The following is an 18,616-nucleotide window of genomic DNA, read 5'->3' as shown; positions in this document are numbered from 1 at the left end:
GCACCTTACACCTTGCGTCGCGGGCACCGCGTGCCTCTTGCACACGCCATACGTTCAGCCCACGATTCAGGACCACGAGGTAGGCTCAGAGTGAGGACCAAGGGTCTTTTATTTCCAGGCCAGGACTGGGCAGGACCGGGAAGGGTAGCAGGGGTACTTCACTCCAGCTCAGGCACCCGCTCCTTTCCCCAGGGGCCTCCCCTGCCCCGAGCCGGGAGCCACAGCCTCGAGGACACCTGCTAGATGTGTCCCTGCAGCTGAAGTGGGACTCGCAGTGACAGCCACAGAGTGGGCGGGACACGGGAGGCTGGCTCTGGGCTGGCTGAAGGGCAGGAACTGGGGGCATGGCAAGGGGGTCCCCGAGGCCATGCAGCACAGCGTGGAGGGTGTATCTGCCCCGGAGCCCGCACTTCCTCCCGACGAGCCACCTGCTGGAGACGCCCTGCGGTTCACCAGCCGGTCCATCCATGGGAGTGCAAGATGCCGCCGGGGCTCGTGGGGTTCATGGGGCCCACCCAGCTGGGCCCGCATCGTCCCCGAGGCTCCAGGCCACCCAGTTCACGTGCGGACATCGTCCCGGGAAGCACGTCTGGGCCGGTGCGTCTGGGGAGGGGAGGGCTCGAACGGGGCAAAGGGAGCCCACGAGGCCCACGTGCCCTCGGGCAGAGGGGGACACCGGGCGCGGGTCTCAGAAGCCGCCAGGCCGCCCCCCACTGGTGCCCACCTAGGTGCCCCTGTCCCCGCACGCAGGGTCACTTGCAGCAGTCACAGGCTCTGCAGATGTGGAGGCGGGAAGGAGCGTGGGGCTGGGGCTCGGGTGTGGCGGCTTCCGCAGGAACGGAAAGGCCCTGCGGGCGAGAGGGCGCTGAGAAGCGGGCCCAGCGGGGCTGCCCGCCTCCCGGGGCGCCTGCTGCCGGCCGCCACCTCACCGTCTCCTGGCCTCCGCGGGGACCACGGCGACCGCCAGCAGGTCCCTGTACGCTGCCGACTTCAGGAACCGCGGGTACGAGTCCTGCAAGAGACGGCACCAGCCAGCCTCCCACGCCACCTCCCCCACCTGCCCCCCCAAGTCACGCCGATGCGGTGCCCCGGCTCCCGGCCACCTGGTCTGTTACCCTTGGAACCGTGGGCTCAGCGGGGCGAACCAGGGCACCTGCAGCGACCCCCCGGGGCGCCCCCAGGCCCACCACACCGGATCCTCCGTGGACCCCCAGGGGGAGGGCGGGACGCGGTGGGGTAACAGGCAAGCTCGAGAAAAAGTAGAGCACACGACAAAGAACAGAAACCTAAGAACCTAATCCTTTATATTCAAAGAAAAAAGTATAAGTTTTGTCATTAGTTTTGGTGAAAACATGAGAAGACCACGCAACAATCCAGACAGGACTGGGCTTCCCTGAAACCCGCCTTCTCTGTAGGTTGGATTTTGAAAGTATATTGATGCTTCACAGAATCCTAAAATAATAATTCCCGAACATCAACATAACACGCCCCAAGGCAGCGGGGGGGGGGGGGGGGGGGGGGGGGCGTCCAGGGCCCGACGCCCTGAGCGCGGGAGGGGCTGTGGTCCTCAGGTGGGGCGCGCAGAGGAGCAGCGAGGAAACCGGGGGCGGGGCTGGGCCAAGAGCCCGGCAAGGACCGCGAGCAGCAGGGGCTCCGATTCCGCCCAGGACGCGCCCTTTGCGCCTGTGCTCAGGGTCCAGCCCCGACACAAACCAGGCGACGGCGACACGCGCCGCTCGTGAACAGCCTCGCTCCGGGTGGGCGGGAGGAGCCGGGCCCGTGCCGCGGCTGCGGGACGAGGGCTGGGCCGTCCACACCATGGGACACTGCGAGCCAAAGCGGGTGAGACCCCGGGCGGGCAAGGCCTGAAGGTCACCGGACATCGCGGAGCGCCGGTGGCGGACACCTGGAGGCCGCCCGCGCGGGCCTGCCCCAGGGGACCCGGGCCTGCTCTCTGGAGGGACCGCACAGCAAACGCCTCCCCGCATGGCAACCTCTCGGCGCAACCCAACCAATACACAAACAGGGTGAAACGACCACCGATGCACGGAGTCGCAGGAAACAGGAGACCCACGAGAGACCCCGCAGGGCGGGCAGAGCAGACCCAGGCCGTGGGGGCCGCCGAGCCAGGAAGGAGCCCGACCCCCAACGCAGGCGCAGGCCGGGGCCCGCCTCAGATCTCGCTCAGCTCTGCGCCCAGGGCGGGAGGTCGGGCCCCAGGCCGCGCCCCGTGCGGCCTAGTTGGGGAAAAGGCTTAAAGGCTTCGCACCCAATCCTAGCACGTGTACCCGCTTATACCCAAATTCAAGCCAACGGAAAAGAAATTAAGTACTTGCAGGCCGTGGGACTCGGAGAGGGTCCCAGAGATCTGTGACCGCGCCCCCCGCCCCGCCAAGAGCTCTGCATGCGACGGGGCCAACGACCCCGCGGTGCGGAACGTCCTGGCCCCACGGCCTCGTGCATCAGGGAGGCGCTGCGGGACGACGAGACACACAGGCCGACGCTGCACGGCTGCGAGCGGGGCGGCGTCCCCGCAGGCTCCAGGCCGGGGGCCGCGATCTCCGCGGAGGCAGCCCGCGCTGCCTCACCCCCACCGGAGCCCGGAGCCCGCGGCCGCCGCAGCGCACAAGCCCCCACTGACGGGCTCAGCTCGGCCAGCTCCGCGGGGACAACAAGCCCCCACCGTGTCCGCGCCAGGCGGCCCCGGGTCGTGCTGCGGAGGGAGGGGCCCGGGGCCCTGGGGGCGGACAACAGTCCGGACACGCCCCGCCCGAGCGGCCAGCGACGCCACGGCCACGCAGGAGGCACGAGTGCGCCGCTCAGCCGGGAACGCGCGCGTTAAGACCCGTGCTGGGAGCCGCCCGCGGCGCCGCCGGAGCGCAGGTCACGCCGCACACCCACCTTCTTCATCAGCATGTAGATGTGCAGCTGCGCGTCGTCCAGCACGTAGCGGTGTGGCCGCCGCAGTCCCGCCAGCGTGCTCTCCATCGTGCGGCTGTCCACGTTCACCCAGCGGGCGGCGCCGGGGGCCAGGAACTGCCTGCGTCGCCGCCGGCCCAGACGCTGTGGGCCCCGCACGCCGCCCGCACGCACACACGCACGCACGCCGCCCCGCACGCACTCACGTCCCGGCACGCAGCCCCCGGCACGCAGCCCCGCACGCATGCCGCCCCCGCACGCACGCCCCGCCAGGCACACATGCCGCTCCCACACGCACGCACCCCGCCCCAGCACGCACGCCGCCCTGGCACCCACGCACCGCCCCCCGCCCCCCCCGCGCTCACTGGTACACCGAGTCCACCAGCGCGGGGACCTGGGCCTGCCCTCCGTAGCGCAGCTCCTCGCACGCCTCCCAGAAGCTGAGGTTCTCGGCTGCAGGTGCACGGCCGGTGAGGCCCGGGGAGCCCCCCACCGCCCCGGGCCGCGCAGGGCAGGGGCTGCTCACCACTGAACTCCGTCCCCAGGAAGGCCAAGAAATGGGCCCGTCCCACGGGGTCTCCCAGGAGCTCTTGGAAGCTGAAGCCCCACCGCTCCACGCGGAGCTTTGTGGGCACCGCCACGCTGCGGGGACGGAAGGGGCGGGTCAGGAGCACGGAGGAGGCGGCGGGGGGGGGGGGGCACGGACCCCGCCCCGGGCTCACCTGGGCGCATTCACCGTCCAGTAGGTGTCGTCGTCCGTGACCCAGGGGTTGCTGGGCAGGCAGCCCGACAGGAAGGGGTCGTGCGGGCCACGCTGGCTGCTGAAGTTCAGGTACCTGGGGGGGGGCGTGCCAGGGGCCAGGGCGGGGCCGGGGCACGGCGGTGGGGACGCGCCCGAGGGAGGGTCTGGGCTCGGCCCCCCAGCGCACTCACGCCTCGAGGCAGACGGAGGACTTGACCCGGGCCCTGGCCAGCGCCTTCCTGCAGCGCTCCACCTGGGTGCAGCCGTGAGGGGCATCAGCGCCCGCCCTGCCGACCCCCCCCAATCCCCTCCCCACCCCGGGACCCACCTCCTGCCTGTAGAACTCCGGGCTCTGGGTCTGCAGGGGGACGAGCGGCTGCGGTTAGGGGCAGGCCCTGCGGGTGGGGGGACCTCCCGGCCCAGCCCAAGGGGCCCTCCTGGGGCTGCTGCAGAGACACCCACACCCCCCGCTTGGCCCTTGAGGCCCCCTCCGCTGTGAGAGGGCACGTCCGGCTTTCCAAGCACCACGTGGGGGCCTCTAGTCCGGAGCTTTGCAGCTTGTCCACGGAGCCCACAGGGGAACAGAGTCCCCTTTCACGTCCCCAACTGTCCCCAGTTCATGTTTTCAAGTGTATCTGGGTCATGGTTTTAAAGGCGGCGGGTACGGGAGAGGCACGGCCACGGGGCCACGCTGGGGCTCCGGCCTGCGGCCCTGCGCTCCCCAGAGCCCGGGTTCTGCCGAGCGCAGAGGCTCAGAGCCGGTGCTGGGTGGAGCCTGCACACCCGGGGGGGGGGGCGGGGGCCTCCGGGCGACCCTACAGGGAGCCGGGTACAGTCTACAACCTACGGTTTCCCAGGCTGGGAAACTGGGAGGGAGCTTTACCCGCGAGGCTATTTGGGGTTTTGTGGGAGCAAAGGGCTCAGCTGCCACCAGGTCTGAACATGCGGCTCCCTCTGGGTCCAGCGGCCACTGGAGGCCTTGGAGGCGGTGACGGGCCGCGCTCCTCGGCCCTGCACCGTGAGGCTGGCCCAGCCCGAAGGAGAGCCCCGGCCCCCCCAGAGCCCCGCCATGCTTACTTGCACCCGGGGCAGCAGGTGGGGGAAGCAAGAGGTGAGAGCAGAGGCCTGGGCGTGGGGGCACAGGGGGCCGTCAAGGGCACGTTGGGGAGCAACGGGTCCGCGGGCGGGGTCCTCACCAGCTGCGCTCGCCCGGCGGCGGCGCAGGAGCTGCGCTCTGGACCTTGCTCCAGGACGCTAGGGATGCCCGGCTGCAGAGGAAGGCCCAGGTGGGTGCGGGGGTTCCTGCCCCCTGCTCGCCGCCTTGAGCCGAGGCTCTGACCCGCGTGTCATCCGGGGGTCCGGGGGAACTCCCGGATCTGAGACACGAGGCCCTGAGCCTCTGCCCGCCCCCCCCCCCCCCCACCCGCGGGACCTCACCTCCCCGCTCCAGAGCTCCCGAATGCTCCGGCTGCAGACCACACGTCCTTCTTTCTCTCTTCTATTTTTTTTTTCTTTCTCTCTTCTTTTGGAAGTAGGCCGCAGGCGCTGGGCCTTGGACTCACCCCCGCCCCCCCGGGGCCCTAGAGCTGCGCTGCCGCCAGCTGTGGGGCCAGGCGCCCCTCTAACCACCCGGGGCCAACGGTCACGCGTCCCCACACACCTGGCGTCCTGGCGCAGCCTCCCTGAGGCCCAGGGTCGCCTCCCCACCCCCACCCCCAGCGGCAGCTCCAGATGCGGTGGCAGGGCCCCCCCACGGGGACGCACCTGCCAGTCCTGGGGCCCCGTCTACCCGCCCGGGCCCTCGGGCAGAGCACAGAGCACGAGTGCGCACTTGCCCAGACACCCGCCCCCGGCACCCCCTGATGAGGTGCCGCAGGTCCCTCCACCCATGGCCCACACAGCCACCGCCACAGGCGCACGCAGACCGGCCACCCGCGCCCCACTGCTCTTGGCCTGCGACCTCGCTTCCTCGGTGCTGCCGCCGCCCATAAGCCAGGCCCTGCTGCGCCCACTCCCTTACACCCCTGTGTGGATGGCCGCAGCCGCGGGCCCGGCCCCGGGACTCTGCATGCTCACGGGTCACAGAACCAAGACGCCAAAGCCACAGCCTAGGGAGCACGCGACTCCCGGCAGACCCCGCTGCGGTACAAGGACATGCCCCCCGCACCCGGGCTTACCGGGGGCCTGTTCACCAGCCAGTACGTCCGCTCCTGGCACGCGATAACCAGCCTGTCCCCCTTCCTGCGCTGCTTAGCTGCCCTGCGGGAGCAGGCGGACTTGGGGGGCATGTGGAGCCCACAGTAGCACCTGCCCATGCCCGCTTCAGGCCACAGCCTGAGTCAGCGACCGGCCTGGGCAGGACGGGGCCTCCCGGTGCTGCCCACGGTGCCCACCGGGCGCGAGCAGGGGCAAGAGCTTACCGTAGCTGCTCCCTGGCCTGCACCACCACCAGGTCCCACGCGTGGTTCATCTTCCTGTGCAACTGGTCATAGTGCTCCTGGGGGACACCGAGGTCTCTGCTAGGTGAGCACTCACGGGTCCCGCCCTGGGGTGCGGACCACCCACCACCCCACGGAGACAGCGGGATGATGTGTCTGGGGGGCTGTACTCTCGGGGGGCCTGGCTGTGTGCTCCAGGGCAGTCGGTGAGCGCTGGGACCAGAGCCCTCTGGCTGGGCTAGCCTGCGGGGGGGCCCACCTTCTCATGGCCGACCAGGGCCCCCTGCTTTCGGATGTTCTTCTTGGCCAGGTAGATGGCTGGAAGGACGGGAGGCCAGGCTAGAGCAGGCTCTGCGCCGCCTCCCTGGTGCTCCACTTGGGAGCGCAGCAGTACAGAGAGTGGTCCCAGGCCGGCCCACTCCTCACTCACCGTAGTCCAGCTCCGTGGCTGGCCCCAGGGTGCTCGTCCAGAAATAGGGCGTCTGGTGTAGTGGAGGAGCAGCGTGTCCGGGACCTCCTGGGCCCTCCCCACCCCAGGAGTGGTCCACTTTCCCCGCTCCCTTGGGAAGACGCTGGGCTGGCCAGGTGGTGCCTCTGCACCTGCCTGTCTGTCCACAGCCTGCAGACTCACAGACGACTGGCCCTCCTCCCCACCTGGAAGCCCCGGAACCCAGCTCCATGCCCTCCTGGGGTCCGGGGCAGCCACTACCTTGTGGACTGGGCTCCCTGAGGCCCTACTACCTGGTGGGGTGCGGTGGGGCCTGCCATCAGCCTGTACTAACCACCCAGCTGGGACTGCCTGGGTCCCTGTTGTGGCCAGGGAGGCCAGGAAGGGGGCTCCATCAGGACTGGGGTCCTGTCTCAGGCCCCACACACCCTTCTTAATGAGGGGCAGCTTGAGGATCCTGGGAGAATCCCCCACACCCTCTAAGGAGTCCCTGCTAACGGTCTCTCCCCTTAACTTGGTCCTTCTACACAAAACACCGCGTCCAGCATTATGGGGAGGGGCGGTGGCCCCAGGCCGGTGGGGACATCACCACTTCCACCGTTTCCCCTAGTCCCCTCCTGCCGGGCTGCGGGGTTTGGGGTTCCCGTGGGCTCCCAGCTGCACCTGACCTGAAACCTGTAGGGTGTGTCGTCGGGCCGGAGCACAAGGCTGCGGGGGTCGCGCAGAGGGTACAGGTAGCCGTGCTGCACCAGGAGGGTGCCCAGGTGCAGGGCCTCTGGGGGTGCGGGTGGGGGCTCAGCCTCGGAGAACCAGGCCCGAGCTCCCTGCCCAGGGCATCCGCGCGGCGACCCGGGGCAGGGGGCGGGGCGCGGGAGGAGCGAGGGGCTGACCCCCTTACCCTCCTCGGAGAGGCAGTATTTCTGGATCAGCCACTCCGCGATGTCGCCGCCTGCACAGCAGAGGGGGTGTGGGGTCGGGTAGACCGAGGCAGGGCCTCCGCCACCGCGGACCCCCGCCCCCGCTCCCCGCGGGGCCTCACCAGCCACCGTGTGCGGAATGACGGTGATGAGCAGGCGCTGACTCCGCATCTTCACGCCCTGGTCGGGGTCCTGCATGCTCACGACCACTCGCTCCATCTGCGCGAGGGGGGCCTTAGGGGCCACTGCGGGGGGAGCCCCCACCCCGGGTCCTGACTCCCCGCGCGGGCCGGGACGCCCCGGATCAGCGAGCTCGCAGGGGATTAGCGCGCAGGACGGTGGATTTGGGACCGCGGAGGGGCGGGGGGAGGGGGCGAGGCGCGGGCCCCTCCCCGCCGCCCCCCTGCCCGCGGCCGCTCTCGTGCGCACGCCCCCTCCCCTCTCCCGCCTCGGATGCCCGAAATCCCGGGGGGGGGGCGGGGGACTCCGGGCCGGCACCTACCTTGCTGAGATGCGGCAGCTGCGCTCCCGCGCGTCCCCCGGCCATGGCGCCGGCTAGGCCAGATGGCGGTGGGTGTCGGAGCCGCCTCTGCCCGCGGCCCCGCCCCTGCCCGCGGCCCCGCCCCCGGGCAGCGCTCGCCCCGCCCGCCCCCGGCCCCGTTAACCTCGGTGCTCACAGGGCCTCCCCCCCACGGCAGTTGAAACTGAGGCCCGTGCCCGTGGGACGAGCTCCTCGGGGACAGGCGGGGGCGCTCCGAGAGGAGGGTCTCCAGGGAGGGTGGGGGGCGCGGGACCCAGCTGAAGGCCTGTTGCGCAGCTGCCCAGACTGCGGCCTGGAGGCCCCCGGAGGGGTTGCCCCAGGAGCGGGCGCGGGCGTGGACCCTGATGGGCCCGCAGGGGAGCCGGGCGGGGTCCTGCGAGGCCAGGCCGAGAGCGCAGACGGCTCCCTTTCCCCCGCTCCTCAGACACCGGGTATCGGAGCCCGAGGGAGAGGAGCCGTGGACAGGGAGGGGCCCGCGCGAACGCCCCCCGCTTTCCATCCAGACTCAGGGTTCACCCGCGGCCTCTACACTCAGTATCGCGTCCTGGCCTTTCTCTCCCCCCCGCCGTCAGCTTGGCTACTTCCACCCCCGAGCCCTCATGCTGGACTTTTTTAAGAAGTTGGAGTGGGTCTATTTCTGTTTGGGAGATAGGGTGCCCTCCTCCCCTCGGAGGTGCTGGGGACAGGACAGGAGGGCCAACAGCGGGCACTGATCCCTTTCCGCTGCGCACAGGCCAGGTCCAGGGTGAGCTGGGCAGGAGGACTGGGGGGGGGGGGGTCCTACCTCCGACAGGGCACCATCCTCCCTGAGAATCCCAGTGAACACCCAACCATCCCCACCCGCACCGGTGGGGTCAGGCTGGTCCCAGGCCTGACTGTCCTTTCTGGGTTGGGGAGGGGGGTATCTACTGATGCTGAAGGCCACAGAGGCCATAGCTGCCCCTACCTGGGGACAAGTGGCTTCTCTAATCAAGTAACCCCACCCACACCCCCAGGGAAAGGGCAGCAGAAATGGGGCCCGCAGCTGGGGGAATCCTGTCTTGGAAAAATTGTGGACAGAACTGCAACGGGTAATCCCCACCCAAGCCCACGGGTCCCCTCGTATCCATGGCCCTCCTCTGGGGTGCAGGTAGGGGAGTCAAGGCATGGTCACCCGGCTGCGCTCTGCTGGGGGTGGAGAAGCTGTTTGTGCAGGGTAGACGCTCAGGGGCAAAGGAACCAAGGCGCGACAGGTCTGCCTGTGAAGCCAGGACGGCAGGGGGCCCCAATCCCTTTTGTTTTCCTTGAAGGTGGGAATGAATCCTGGGTGTCCTCAGCCTGGGAGGGCGGGCAGAGGGGAATGCGGAAGAAGAGGGCCTCGGGCTGGGGTTCTCCGTCCTCCACGCAGACCCTCATCTCGCTGTCCCAGCCTGAGGCCGGCGCAGCCCTGCTCCCTGCACTGGGGCCCCCATCTGCCCACCCCAAGGTTTCCCTGGCGTTGAGGCCAGAGACCCCCTCAGGGCTCCACCCCCAGGATTCTGCTTTGGGTCAGTGCCCTCTCCTGCTCAGTCGCCGCCCCGGCGAAACCCGGGAGTAAGGGCCGTGAGACTCCATGATGCTTCTGCCTACGTGGGGGGACCCTCGTCTCCGGGTGCGGACAGGTCCCCGTCGCCTGTGACTGCGAGCCTCTGGGATGTGGCGGGGGTGGGGTGGGAGGGGAACCGCGGGCCCGCAGGTGCGGCCTGCACGGCGGCAGGTAATGAGAGCCTGGGGGCCGGGGGAGGAGGCGGCACCTGCCCACCCCCCCGCCCCCGGCCCCGCCCGCCCCTCCCGGAGGGCTGCCCCGGACGGTCCCCCGGGCCCCCTCGGCGCCGCGGGGTGGGGCGGCTGGTCCGCCCGAGCGGGGTGCGGGCTGGGCCGGGCCCGTGACCGCGGCGGCCGTGCGGGCGACACGCGCGTCTCTGCGGGGCTGCGCGGGGTCCGCGGAGCGGCTGGGGGCGCGCGGCGCGGGCGCGGCGCTGGGCGCGGGGGGCGCTCCCGGCCGGGATGAGCTCACCGCAGTCGCGCCGGGGCTGAGCGCCGAGCCGGGCGGCGGAGGGGCGGGCGGCGGCTCCTCGGCGGCGGGGCCGGGCCGCGGGCCACCATGCTGGGCCTGGACGCGTGCGAGCTGGGGGCGCAGCTGCTGGAGCTGCTCCGGCTGGCGCTGTGCGCCCGAGGTGAGCCGGCTGGGCCGGGGCCAGGGCAGCCACGTGGGCGGGGGCGCTCGGCGGGGCGGGGGCGCCCGGCGGGGCGGGGGCGCCGGCGGCGGCGGCCTCCCCCGCGGAAACTTTGGGGGGCTCGCGTGGGGAAACTGTGACGCGGCCCGGCCGGGCCCTGGCGGGGGTGGGGGGCTTCGTCGGGGCCAGACACTGGGGGGCGAGAGAGCCCAGAGTGGGCGGGTCTGCTGGGGAAGCCGGCGGGAGACCCTCTCCCCTGGGGGCCGTGCCCCAGCCCCCCCTCCCTTGGGTGGGGCTGGGCCCCTCTAGAGCTGTGGCCATTACGGAGGCTGGGGCGCAGAGGGAGACACCCTGTCGGGAGAGACTGCGGGAGGCGCCTAGAGAGACACACGGCCGGTGGTGGTGAGGGGTCTAGGCGACCCGGACCCCCAGGCGCCCCAGGGTGGGGGGCGCAGAGCCCACAGCCGCCCCCCATCCCCCAGGGGCACCAGGGCCAGAGCATCTAGGGAGCCGGAAGGCGCAGGGGTCTGACAGGTGTCGGGGGCACAGCCCCCGAGCTGGGGAAGCCCTCCAGGTCACCACTCCCAGCTGGGCCTGCAGTCCGTGGGGTGTCCATTAGGGTCCTCCTCCTCCCACCCTGGTGTTTAGCCTCGGAGTCAGGGAGGAGCCCCAGACGGGTGGCAGCTGGTGCCTCTGCGATGTCACTCGGCTGCAACTCCCAGGGGCTTCTCCAACCCCAGGGCCGGGGGTGGGTGCTGCTGCAGGTCCCCAGCCCCTCACCCCGAGCCTCCCCCGCCGCCCCAGTTCCTCCGGGCACCGCGGGGCACGGCTGGCCAGAGGGGGGCCTCCAGCTCGATGAGCGGATGCCAGGGCCAGCCAGTGGCAGCGGCTCACGCCCCTCTGCACCCCCCAGTCCTCCTGACAGACAAGGAGGGGAGACAGCTGCCCCCGGACGAGGCCCTGGACGAGGCCGTGCCCGAGTACCGGGCCCCGGGGAGGAAGAGCCTGCAGGAGCTCCAGCAGCTGGACCCCGAGGACGAGAGCTTGGCCAAGTACAAGCAGACGCTGCTGGGGCCGCTGCCCCCCGTCGTGGGTACGCACGGCCCGGGCCTGCGGGGAGGGGCGCGGGCGGGGGGGCACCGTGGTCACATCCCGTGTTTCTTCAGACGAGAGCCTGCCCAACGTGCAGGTGACCCGGCTGACACTGATGTCCGAGCAGGCTCCGGGGCCCATCACCATGGACCTCACAGGTACCAGCCGGGGCTCCCGGGCGGGCAGGGGGCGGCCAGGGGCTCCGAGGCGCCCGGCCTCAACTGCGCTTTCCCCGGCAGGGGAGCTGGCTGCGCTCCAAGGCCAGGTGTTTGTCCTGAAAGAGGGAGTGGACTACAAAGTGAAGATCACCTTCAAGGTGAGGCCAGGTTGCGGGGCACCGGTGGCAGCAGCGCAGTGCCTGGAGGCGCCCCTAACCGCCTGTGTCCCTCAGGTCAACAGGGAGATCGTCAGTGGCCTCAAGTGTGTGCACCACACCTACCGCCAGGGCCTGCGTGGTAAGGGGGCGCAGGGATGGGCGGGGCGGGCGGGCGGGGCCCGGGGTGGCCCCTCACGGCCCCCCTCCCGCAGTGGACAAGGCCGTGTACATGGTGGGCAGCTACGGCCCGCGCGCCCAGGAGTATGAGTTTGTGACGCCGGTGGAGGAGGCACCCCGAGGAGCCCTGGTGCGGGGGGCCTACGTGGTCACGTCCTTCTTCACTGATGACGACAGGACGGACCACCTGTCCTGGGAGTGGGGCCTCCACATCTGCCAGGACTGGAAGAGCTGAATGCCTCCACCCAGGGGGCCGTCCTCCCATGGGGTCCTGGCTCCCCCTCACTCAGTGATCCCCCCCCCCCGCCCCGTCCTGGGACGCCCCCCCCCCCCCCCCGGGCTGCCCCTGTGCCCTGAACGGCCCTATTAAAGTCGCCTTGTCTCACTGCCCTGGGTGTTGCTTCTGTCTGCCTCCCTGCCCTGGGGGTGGGGGGGGTGGCGGTGGCCTTATCTCCTGGGACTGGGCCCGGGTGCCACGTGGCGGCTGCCGCTTGGCCCCCGGCCCCCTTATCTGCCCCCTGCCTCGTGGGCCGGCACTGCCATGGACGGCCAGCTCCTGCTTGCGCTGCTGTTGCTGCTGCTGGGGGCCTCAGGCCTGCGGGGACAGGGGCCGGGGGGGCCCGAGGAGGAGCCCCTCGAGGAGGAGAAGGTCCCTGAGGAGGATGGGATCTTGGTGCTGAACCAGCGCAACCTGGGCCTGGCCCTGCGGGCCCATCGCACCCTGCTGGTGCAGTTCTGTGAGTGCACCGGGCCGGCGGGCTGGAGGAGCCCCAGGGGCCACCCCGGGGTTCAGCTCCCCACCTGCGGATCCGGGCTGCCCCAATGGGCACTCGGCCCCCACGGGGCTCCCGGGGCTTTGCCCAATGGTGTCGGAAGCCCAGCCCTGGGAGCTGAGCCTGGAGGGGGGCGTCCATCTTGAGCAAGAGAGGTGGGGAGGCAGGTGCAGGGAAGACCCTTGATCGTCTCCATCCGCAAACTGTGGCGGCCAGACAGCACTCGGGCCTTGCTCGCCCACTGGATCTTTGCAGGCTTTTACACAAGGGAGAACTGTTCCTAGGTTGGCACCTCCCGCAAGCAGACACAGGTGGCTGGGCGCAGGCCTCGGGCGGCAGCTGAACGGCTCATCTCAAACCCGGTCAGGACAGGCCGCCCTGCGCCCAAGCAGGCACCCTGAGCAGCCTGGCTCTGGGGCAGACGCTCAGATGGGCCCCGAAGGAGGGAGGTGTGGACGGGATGCTCCTGGCCAGACCTGACTGACCCGAGGTCGGCCAGCTGTGGCGCGGCGGGGGTGGCAGGGGCCAGGGCCGCTCATGGCCCTGTCCCCCAGATGCCCCCTGGTGTGGGCACTGCAAGGCGCTGGCCCCCGAGTACAGCAAGGCAGCTGCCCTGCTGGCGGCCGAGTCAGCCGAAGCCAGGCTGGCCAAGGTGGATGGGCCCGCGGAGGCGGAGCTGACCAAGGAGTTCGCTGTGACCGAGTACCCCACGCTCAAGTTCTTCCGTGACGGGAACCGCACACACCCAGAGGAGTACACCGGTGCGGGGCGCGGGCCCGGGGGCTGGGGGCTGGTGGCTGGCGGCTGGGCCTGGGCTGAAGGGACTCTCCGCAGGCCCCAAGGAGGCCGACGGCATGGCCGAGTGGCTGAGGCGGCGGGTGGGGCCCAGCGCCATGCGGCTGGCGGACGCGGAGGGAGCTCAGGCGCTGATAGATAGCCGGGACGTAGTGGTCATCGGCTTCTTCCGGGTGAGCTGCTGCCCTTGGGGTCCGGGCCGCGGGAGCGGGGCCTTTGGCGCCCGCTGACCTCACAGGTTTGGGCTCCGCAGGACCGGCAGGACGAGGATGTGGCCACCTTCCTGGCCCTGGCCCAGGATGCTCTGGACATGACCTTCGGGCTTACTGACCAGCCGAAGCTCTTTGAGAAGTTCGGTGTCGCCAAGGACACCATCGTCCTTTTCAAGAAGGTGGGTCAGGGCCAAGACGGGAGTAGGGGTCAGGGCCGGGACTCCTGCTGACCTGTCCGGTGCTGTCCAGTTTGACGAGGGGCGGGCAGATTTCCCAGTGGACGAGGAGCTGGGCCTGGACCAGGGGGACCTGTCACGCTTCCTGCTCACGCACAGCATGCACCTGGTCACAGAGTTCAACAGCCAGGCAAGCTGGGCTATAGGCGTGCTTGCAGAGGTGGGCGGTGCAGGGTGGGGGTGTCCGTGGCAGCCGCCCTGCCAACTCAGCCTGCCCCTGCAGACGTCCCCGAAGATCTTTGCGGCCAGGATCCTCAACCACCTGCTGTTGTTCGTGAACCAGACGCTGGCTGAGCACCGGGAGCTGCTGGAGGGCTTTGGGGAGGCGGCTCCCCCGTTCCGAGGACAGGTACCTGCCGGTAGGGGCCTGGGTGGGGGTCGGGCCACCTGGGGGCCGGGTCGGGTCGGGGTCGGGCCGGGCGGCCAGCGCGGACTCGCCGTCGGCAGGTGCTGTTCGTGGTCGTGGACGTGGGCGCCAGCAATGCCCACGTGCTGCAGTACTTCGGCCTGAAGGCCGAGGAGGCCCCCGCCCTGCGCCTCATCAACATGGAGACCACCAAGAAGTACGCGCCTGTGGGCGGCGGCCCACTCACCGCGGCCGCGGTCGCTACCTTCTGCCACGCGGTGCTCAGCGGCCAGGTCAAGGTGCGCTGACGCTGTCCGCGGGGGGGGGGGGGGGTGGTGGTGGCGTGGGCGCCAGGCCTGCGGCCCCCGTGAAGCCCTGGCCCGTCCCGCAGCCCTACCTCCTGAGCCAGGACGTGCCCCCCGACTGGGACAGGCGGCCGGTCAAGACCCTCGTGGGCAAGAATTTCGAGCAGGTGGCTTTCGATGAAACCAAGAACGTGTTTGTCAAGTTCTGTGAGTGTAGAGGGCGGGGGCGGCGGGGGGAGGGAGAGGGGGGAGGGAGAGAGGGCGTGGGGGGGAAGGAAGGAGGGGGGCGGGGGGGGGCGGGGGGAGGGCGGGAGAGGGAGGACGGCCCTGCGGCCGCGCCAACGCCCCGCTGCCCTAGACGCCCCGTGGTGCACGCACTGCAAGGCGATGGCCGCAGCCTGGGAGGCCCTGGCCGAGAAGTACAAGGACCACGAGGACATTGTCATCGCCGAGCTGGATGCCACCGCCAACGAGCTGGAGGCCTTCCCCGTCCACGGCTTCCCGACCCTCAAGTACTTCCCGGCGGGCCCGGGGCGGAAGGTGAGGCGGGTGCGCCCTCCGCGGGCTGGGGCGGGGCCTCCGGTGACGCAGGGCGTCGGGGCGGGGCCTGGCCGGGGGCGGGGCCTCCTCCGTGGGGCGCGGAGCCCGAGGGCCGGCCGGGGTGGGCCCCGGTGGTGGGGCGTGTTGCGCAGAACCTGGCGTCCATCAGGTGATCGAGTACAAAAGCACTAGGGACGTGGAGACCTTCTCCAAGTTTCTGGACAACGGGGGCGAGCTGCCAGCTGAGGAGCCCACAGAGGAGCCCACGGCCCCCTTCCCGGTGGGTGCCCGTCCCAAGGTCGCCGTCTCTGGGCCTGTGGCACTGGGGTTGCCGGTGGCAGGGGTGAAGCAAGGGTGCAGCTTCCAGCTGGGCCTCTGTCTTCAGGACACACCAGCCAATGCCAGCGCGGAGCCCAAGGAGGAGCTGTAGCTGCCCCCGCATCACCACCTGCTGCCCCCGCGTCCCGCTCTGCTGCCCCCACATCCATGCCCTGGAAGCTGGGCAGTGAATAAAGATTTGGTCCTGGACTGTGTGTGGTTCCTGAGCACGACTGGCCCCCTGGCCCTTGGGGTTACCCCAGGAGCCTCCCAGGCCCCGACCCGTCTTGAGTAGCCCCCATCCCTTTTGGGTGAAAGCCTGACTCGGGTCTGGTGTGGGGATGCCCCGGTGTCCAGGAGACACCCTGCGCACACCCTGACCCCTGGGGCCGGAAAGCCCTCCAGCCAGGCGCCACCACCGGAGACGTGTGTGTCCGCAGCCCGAGAAGGTTCAAAAATGATTTTATTTCATTATTATCCAAGTACCTTTGAAAAGATAATTGTACAAGTCAGCGCATGAAAAACGGGCTGGGACAGCCCCCCACTGGCCCTGGCCTGAGAAATGTACATATTTACAGGGGCCCTAAGAGGGAGGGGCCCGGACCCGCTGAGCCCGCGCCCGGAGGGGTGGGCGATCGCGACGGGGCTCCATCGCCGGATCCACACAGTGGCAGGCAAGAGACAAGCTGTGTTGAAGGCACTCGGTGACATGTACAATTTACAGAGGCCCGGGGCCCAGGCACCCACCCCAGGCCTGGCCAGGCCTGCCTGGGGTAGGTGGTGGCGGGCGAGTCCCGGGTCCAGCGGCGGAGCCTGCACGGTGACGCGGGGCGAAGAGCGCCGGGCACAGCGGGACGATCCACCCGCAGCAGCAGCAGCAGCAGGGCCCGGCCACGCCCGCAGGACCACCGTGGAGAGACGGAGGCCTATGGGCCCCCAGGACGGGCCTCCAGCCTGCCGGGCGCCTGCCCGGCTCGGACGCTGCGTCCCTGCCAGGGCCCGAGGCGACGCGGACGCCAGGCCGGCGCTCAGTCCACCTTCTCCACTTTGCCGATGATCTTCTCCTCGAAGACGGGCAGCACCGCCTCGTCCTCGCGAACCTCCTCGAACACCACTCCGCAGTCAAACTCGTCGCTCACTTTCTTGAAGTAGTATCTGCAAGGGGCGGGGGGGGGGGGGGGGTGGGGGGGGGGTGGGGGTGGTGGTGAGCGTAAGGGCGCTCGCCTGGCCGGCGGCTCCTCCCCGACCCCTCCCCTGCAGCTCCTCCCCAGGCCCCTCCCATCCAGCTCCTCCCCAGACCCCTCCCATGCAGCTCCTCCCCGGCCCCTCCCCCTGCAGCTCCTCCCCGGGCCACTCCCCAGCAGCTCCTCCCAGCAGCTCCTCCCGGCAGCTCCTCCCCGGGCCCCTCCCCCGCAGCTCCTCTCCGGCCCCTCCCCTGCAGCTCCTCCCCCGGTCCCTCCCAAGCAGCTCCTCTCGGCAGCTCCTCCCCAGGCCCCTCCCAAGCAGCTCCTCCCAGCAGCTCCTCCCAGCAGCTCCTCCCCGGCCCCTCCCCCGCAGCTCCTCCCCCCGCCCCCCGCGGCCCCCCCTGCAGCCCCTCCTCCCTCGCCGTGCACACCTGCTGCACAGGCACCAGCACTGTGAAGGGTCCCCGCCCCACCCGGGTCTCACCTGTAGTTGCCCTTCTTGGTCAGCAGCTCCTTGAACTGGCCGAGGGTGACTGCGCGGCCCCGCACCAGCGTCCGGTAGGGGATGGGCTCCCCGCAGAAGTAGTAGGCCACCACAATGCTGTCACACGGCTGCGCGCTCCCACTGCCCGCCTTCCTCTGTGACTTTGTCCTGGGGGCAGAGGCGCAGTAGTGACGGCTGGGTCGGGTCCCAGGGCACAGCCCACGGGCCTCGGGTGCCCCAGGACACAGGGCGCGCAGGAGCGGCCAGTCTCGCCGAACGCACACGCCCTCGCCCGAGCACCTTGCCCGGCCAGGGGGGCCTCAGTCCATGGGGTCCCGGGCGGGCACCAACCCCACGCACTCCAGTACACAGCGTGGACCCGGCTCACGGCCCGCCTGCCCGCCCCACGCCCAGCTGCCTCAGTGGCCCACCACTGCCGCACCCACTGCACGGCCTCAGGTCTCCACCTGCAGCCTGAGTCGGCGGGGCGGCACCCCATACGCAGACCACTGAACATGGCGAACGAGTTTCTCTGGGCCAGGCCCCACGGCGGATCCCAGCTCCTGGCTTCCAAGACACCCAGGCTACTGGAACCAGCGCAGCCCCAGCGGGTCTACACTGCGCGTGCCCTCGGAAAGGCCTAGAGCCCTCCCGCTTCGGAAACATCGGCGGCTGGTGGCTGCACACAGCACTGTGCCGGGATCTGGAGAGGGACCTGCTCACCGCGGACACCCTGTGTAGACAGCAGAGGCAGTGGGCGGCCAGACTCCCCAGGGAGGGCAGGAGGCCGCACGGTCCCCGACCTGCCTGCTGGTCCTGCCTGTGCTGAGCACTGCTCTGCGTCCGAGAGCACAGGCAGCAAGTGCCCTCTGTCATCCAGCTCACCCCCGTGACCGCCCCAGGGCGGCCCAGGTGGGCTCGGCGCAGCCCGTGGCCCCGGCCCGGAGCCCTGCCAGAGGGGACTACGGCATCACAAGGTCATCTGAGCGCTCGGTGGGGACTCTCCCTCGCCCTCGTGCTCCTGGGCACACAAGGTGCCTAATTGGGCCTGCGGCCTTCCACTGCTCGAGCCAAGCTCGCATGCCTGCCCTGCCCGCATCCTGTACCCTCCCGCTGGGGGGCAGGGGCCCCGGGGGGTCCGTTCTTGCAGGAGGGACGCAGGGACCACCCTTGAGGAGTGAAGCCCCTCAGGCATCGGGCTGGACATGACAAAGCATCGCCTGGGATGAGGAGGGGGCCCTCCTTCGCTCTGTCCTGTGCACGTATGCTCCCCAGTGCCCACCCTGCTCTGCACGAGCCCGGGGAGCGGACGCGTCCACGCACGCCTGCCTTCCACACAAGAACGGAGCGGGCTCGGTGTGCACACAGCCCCTGCGCACAGCCGGGCCACCATGCAGGTGCTGAGCCAGGGGAACCACGGCCAGTCACGGCGTGCGGGTGACATGGGCCGGAGCGGAGGCAGAGCACAACTTCCTCTCTGGCCTGCTGGCCACAGGGCACACGAGGACGGCCTACATCTCCTTCCATGCACACGGGAAGCTTGAGCCCGGCCCGTGTCTTCCAGTGCGGCGCCCCAGGTACGGTCCCGGGGACAGTGGCTCCACTGCAGGACCTGGCCGCGCGCAGTCTGGGTAAGCG

General features: G+C 70.5%; 4 protein-coding genes across 16 annotated transcripts in view; 2 read left to right on the top strand and 2 right to left on the bottom strand.

The window, feature by feature from the left end:
- Positions 1-91: 91 nt before the first annotated feature.
- On the bottom strand, positions 92-9,018 carry RGS11 (regulator of G protein signaling 11). Of its 5 annotated transcripts, XM_049110973.1 has the most exons (19): positions 8,142-9,018; positions 7,967-8,019; positions 7,587-7,683; positions 7,446-7,496; positions 7,216-7,322; positions 6,530-6,581; positions 6,359-6,417; positions 6,082-6,158; positions 5,839-5,920; positions 4,858-4,929; positions 3,990-4,019; positions 3,853-3,914; positions 3,642-3,755; positions 3,446-3,561; positions 3,285-3,372; positions 2,902-3,040; positions 930-1,012; positions 725-848; positions 92-428 (listed from the first exon to the last, which is right to left on the bottom strand). In XM_049110973.1, the coding sequence occupies exons 2-18, from the start codon at positions 8,009-8,011 to the stop codon at positions 725-727; spliced, it is 1,398 nt and encodes a 465-aa protein (XP_048966930.1). In that variant the 5' UTR covers positions 8,012-8,019; positions 8,142-9,018; the 3' UTR covers positions 92-428. The 5 variants fall into 5 exon arrangements, with proteins under 5 accessions (XP_048966930.1, XP_048966929.1, XP_048966928.1 ...); XM_049110972.1 differs by having other exon boundaries at positions 92-431; positions 3,642-3,914; positions 4,739-4,929; XM_049110971.1 differs by having other exon boundaries at positions 3,642-3,914; positions 4,739-4,929.
- ARHGDIG (Rho GDP dissociation inhibitor gamma) lies at positions 8,996-12,090 on the top strand. 3 transcript variants are annotated; one of them, XM_025417222.3, is made up of 6 exons: positions 8,996-9,134; positions 11,114-11,293; positions 11,367-11,450; positions 11,532-11,608; positions 11,684-11,747; positions 11,821-12,090. In XM_025417222.3, exons 1-6 carry the CDS (start codon positions 9,113-9,115, stop codon positions 12,018-12,020), a joined length of 627 nt encoding a protein of 208 aa, XP_025273007.1. In that variant the 5' UTR covers positions 8,996-9,112; the 3' UTR covers positions 12,021-12,090. The 3 variants fall into 3 exon arrangements, with proteins under 3 accessions (XP_025273007.1, XP_025273005.1, XP_025273006.1); XM_025417220.3 differs by lacking the exon at positions 8,996-9,134 and adding an exon at positions 9,318-9,531; XM_025417221.3 differs by lacking the exon at positions 8,996-9,134 and adding an exon at positions 10,042-10,200.
- A 135-nt stretch (positions 12,091-12,225) lies between these two features.
- Positions 12,226-15,520, top strand: PDIA2 (protein disulfide isomerase family A member 2). The gene is made up of 11 exons (XM_025417210.3): positions 12,226-12,522; positions 13,113-13,319; positions 13,393-13,526; positions 13,607-13,744; positions 13,815-13,931; positions 14,025-14,150; positions 14,249-14,446; positions 14,539-14,659; positions 14,811-14,992; positions 15,162-15,272; positions 15,378-15,520. The coding sequence occupies exons 1-11, from the start codon at positions 12,327-12,329 to the stop codon at positions 15,420-15,422; spliced, it is 1,575 nt and encodes a 524-aa protein (XP_025272995.3). The 5' UTR covers positions 12,226-12,326; the 3' UTR covers positions 15,423-15,520.
- A 235-nt stretch (positions 15,521-15,755) lies between these two features.
- The window catches only part of AXIN1 (axin 1), a 63,082-nt gene continuing 60,221 nt past the window's right edge, over positions 15,756-18,616 (bottom strand). For all 7 annotated transcript variants that reach the window (XM_049110966.1, XM_049110967.1, XM_049110970.1 and 4 more), the window contains 2 exons: positions 16,979-17,146; positions 15,756-16,465 (listed from right to left, as the gene is read on the bottom strand). In XM_049110966.1, coding sequence (XP_048966923.1) covers positions 16,339-16,465; positions 16,979-17,146 — 295 coding nt within the window. In that variant the 3' untranslated portion in view covers positions 15,756-16,338. The remainder of the gene's footprint in view (positions 16,466-16,978; positions 17,147-18,616) is intronic.

This window comes from Canis lupus, chromosome 6 (genome assembly GCF_003254725.2).
Source record: "Canis lupus dingo isolate Sandy chromosome 6, ASM325472v2, whole genome shotgun sequence".
Lineage (NCBI taxonomy): Eukaryota > Metazoa > Chordata > Mammalia > Carnivora > Canidae > Canis > Canis lupus.
This window is presented reverse-complemented; position numbering and strand designations above follow the sequence as displayed.

Bases quoted from the DNA above. Each gene is read 5' to 3' on its own strand.
- RGS11 (XM_049110972.1), bottom strand. From the start codon at position 8,011: ATGGCCGGGGGACGCGCGGGAGCGCAGCTGCCGCATCTCAGCAAG. The intron at 6,159-6,358 runs GTGGGCCCCCCC...GGTGTCCCCCAG, and splicing joins CCCTGGTCGGCCATGAGAAG to GAGCACTATGACCAGTTGCA. The intron at 3,562-3,641 runs GTGAGCCCGGGG...CCGTCCCCGCAG, and splicing joins TGGACGGTGAATGCGCCCAG to CGTGGCGGTGCCCACAAAGC.
- ARHGDIG (XM_025417220.3), top strand. From the start codon at position 9,345: ATGCGGAAGAAGAGGGCCTCGGGCTGGGGTTCTCCGTCCTCCACGCAG. The intron at 9,532-11,113 runs GTCAGTGCCCTC...TGCACCCCCCAG, and splicing joins CCCCCAGGATTCTGCTTTGG to TCCTCCTGACAGACAAGGAG. The intron at 11,748-11,820 runs GTAAGGGGGCGC...CCCCTCCCGCAG, and splicing joins CTACCGCCAGGGCCTGCGTG to TGGACAAGGCCGTGTACATG.
- PDIA2 (XM_025417210.3), top strand. From the start codon at position 12,327: ATGGACGGCCAGCTCCTGCTTGCGCTGCTGTTGCTGCTGCTGGGGGCC. The intron at 12,523-13,112 runs GTGAGTGCACCG...CCTGTCCCCCAG, and splicing joins CACCCTGCTGGTGCAGTTCT to ATGCCCCCTGGTGTGGGCAC. The intron at 13,932-14,024 runs GCAAGCTGGGCT...CTGCCCCTGCAG, and splicing joins TCACAGAGTTCAACAGCCAG to ACGTCCCCGAAGATCTTTGC.